We start from the raw sequence: 2,986 nt of genomic DNA, 5'->3' as shown, positions 1-2,986 counted from the left end.
TCTCTCTCTCTCTCTCTCTCTCTCTCTCTCTCTGTGTCTCTCTCTCTCTCTCTGTCTCTCTCTTTCTTTAGAGACAGGGTCTCACTTTGTTGCCAGGCTGAAGTGCAGTGGCATGATCATAGCTCAGAGCAGCCTCGAATTCCTGGGCTCAAGAGATCCTCCCCCCTCCCAAAGGTCTGGGATTATAGGCATTAGCCACCACACCAAGCCATTTTTTTTTCTTATTGTACTAAATAATATCTCCCCATTTTCTTATAAAGAGTAATCTAGAACACTAAATAAAATAAATGGTTAGAGTTCAGTTGCCTCTTATATACAAGAAGATGACATTTTTAAGCATATTATCCAAATATCTTACAAGATAGAAATGCAGGAAGTACAGCAGAGATTACCAGAGTTCTATAACGGTCACGGAAATTTATCACCAAATTTTTTCCATGCATTCATATTCCTCTAGTAGCTTGACAAATTTTTTCAGGTTTAAGTGTACCCTACTTTCAGGCACCCATTGCTAATTTTATTAGTCAATGCATGACACACAAATTATTTAGTTTATTAACAAACTTTATTTATTAACAAAATAAATCTACATGAAGCATCTTGGTCTTGTTAAGGAAAGCCCTCTGTTAGCATAGCACCTACCCTAGAAATCCCCTTTAAGTTTGAATGTCTCTAGTTATGACTATGACAGATAGGTTTTCAAAACAGCCCTTACAGAATAATTGAAATTTAAACTAGTCATCTGAAAGCTGAGAACGTAGTATTAAGTTTAGATAGCAGCAATACGTAAATCATTGCTTTAAATTCTCACTGTGAAAGAATTTTTTTATTGAGCCTTCATTTGACAGTCTAGGTGCACCCCCTACCGAACCAGAGAGAAAAATCTTGATTCTCCTTAAATTCACAGGGCTCTTGAACTGCATAACATCCAGCACTTCACGCATCTCTCTAGCTCATCTGAAAAGCTGACTGTAAACCGTGTATTTGGTTTGACTCAAAAAAAAAAAAAAAATGTGCGTATGAATGGTGCCTTGCACATTAAAGAGGCTATATTGTGAAAGATCGCCCAGAAAATCTCTAAATGATACTAGCAGTACAAAAGTGACAGCCACCGCTTCTTAACATTAACAAATGAGCTGTATGTTGATATTTTTATTCTGTCTCCTAACTTGAATGGTATGTGATTCTGTATCACAGACAGCCAATTATTCTTTCAGACAGTGATCACAATCGACCCTAGAAGTTTAAAGTCTCAAAAGTTATAGTAAATTACCAACAGGCAAAAGTCATTTCAATTAATTAGATGGAGACCACGGAGTTTAAGAGTAAGAAAAGTTCCTTCACCTTCCCAGCCTCACTCACACTCCTGATCCTCGGCTCCGCTCTTCGGAAATATCCCCTTACTTTGCGGATGCCAGGATGCTGGTCCGAACAGGGCCGGCCCAGGGCATCCCTCCACCACAGCAGACCTTTGAAGCTCCGCTAAATGCCTGCCAGCACCTGCCGGGTGCGCCTAGCTGCGTGCCGGGCGTGTGTGGACGAGTGAACGTGAACGAGCTCTGGCGCGCACCTGGCCACCGCTCGCTAAAGCCGACTCCGCCCGAGGATCCGCAAGCAGGTGTCGCGGGGCACTGGCTCTTACCTGGGCTCTGGTCAGGAGGCAGCTGCTGAGCATCAGCCAACCGCAGACATGGAGCGACGCCCCCAGCCCGGCCATGCCCGGAACTGCTGTAGCGAGAAGCAGGGACCCTCCTCCAGAGCCCGGGAGAAGCTTCCAAGTAGCCAACTTGGCTGGCGCGGGGCAAACTTGTGGCCAGGAACGACGCGCAGCTGGCGTGCTTGGGGTCTTGTCGCCGGAGCGCCCGGGTCCTGCTGCGCCGCGGCTCGAGGTTGGTCCTGTCTTCCGGGGAGACTGGCCCGAGTCCCGGACTTGACTCGCAGCCCCGCGCAGCCTGCGGCTGGAAGGGGGCGGCTCCCGCGCCAGGCGGATCCGGGTGCGCCCCGCGCGGCTGCGCTCGCGTTTCTTCTCGGAGTCGCTGAGTCCCGCAGCCCAAGGGGAGGGGGGCCAAGGATCCCACTGCGCTGCTGCCGCCACCCCCAACTCGCATTGCTTCCGCTTCCCTCCACTCCGTCCCGGGTTCCAGGGCCCTCTCTCTAGGGACGCCCTGGGTCTTCGCGGAATGGTCCAGAAGTTCCCTCCTGTCCTGCGTGCGCTGACCGTCGGCCCCTGGGAGAGCGACAGTGTGGCTAAAGGCTCCCAAGGCCAGGCGGGCCGTGCGTCTGGGCTGTATGCTGGACAGTCGTAAAGCCCTCTAAATGCTGATTCATTTTCTCCTAATCATTATAATAATACTTATATATATTATATGTATATTTTATATATGTATATTTTACATATATATATTTCTTTTTTTTTTTTTTTTTTTGAGATGAAATCTGTCTCTCACCCAGGCTGGAGTGCAGTGGCACGATCTTCGCTCACTGCAGCCTCCACCTCATGGGTTCAAGCAATTCTCTTACCTCAGCCTCCCCGTGTAGCTGAGACTACAGGCACAGCGCCACCACCCCCAGCTAATTTTATTTTACAGCTAGTGCTGGACTTAGGACCACAATTGGTTCCGACAGACCGGTCGTAACACGATTTGGTCGTAAGTTGAGTAGGCTATATGTACAGTACTGTGAAATGATGTTATAAAAATCTTTAAGTCACATTTTATCATAATTTTCTTTCATTATTGTTACATATCATAATTTTTTTTGTTCATTTTATGCCATTTGTATCATCTCTACAGCATTTTGTTTCCTATTTTTACATTCGTCAGGTTTAAGTAAAACACTGCATTACAACTGGTTTAATATTTGCAAAACATACAAAATTACAAAATACAGGTGCATACAAAAATACAAAATACAGGTGTAAAAAATACCATAGGAAACATTTTCCCAATTGCAAAACATATCAAAATATATAAACATGTACGAAACA

General features: G+C 45.8%; 1 protein-coding gene across 1 annotated transcript in view; it reads right to left on the bottom strand.

Annotated features, from left to right (window-relative positions):
- Positions 1-1,803, bottom strand: part of PTH2R (parathyroid hormone 2 receptor) — a 103,060-nt gene extending 101,257 nt beyond the window's left edge. The window contains exon 1 of the mRNA XM_017546749.2: positions 1,643-1,803. Coding sequence (XP_017402238.1) covers positions 1,643-1,717 — 75 coding nt within the window. The 5' untranslated portion in view covers positions 1,718-1,803. The remainder of the gene's footprint in view (positions 1-1,642) is intronic.
- Between the last annotated feature and the right edge of the window lie 1,183 nt (positions 1,804-2,986).

The sequence above is a fragment of the Cebus imitator genome, unplaced genomic scaffold (assembly GCF_001604975.1).
Source record: "Cebus imitator isolate Cc_AM_T3 unplaced genomic scaffold, Cebus_imitator-1.0 Scaffold191, whole genome shotgun sequence".
Taxonomy (NCBI): Eukaryota; Metazoa; Chordata; class Mammalia; order Primates; family Cebidae; genus Cebus; species Cebus imitator.
The sequence above is the reverse complement of the archived record's forward strand: the minus strand, read 5'-3'. Positions and strand labels throughout refer to the sequence as shown.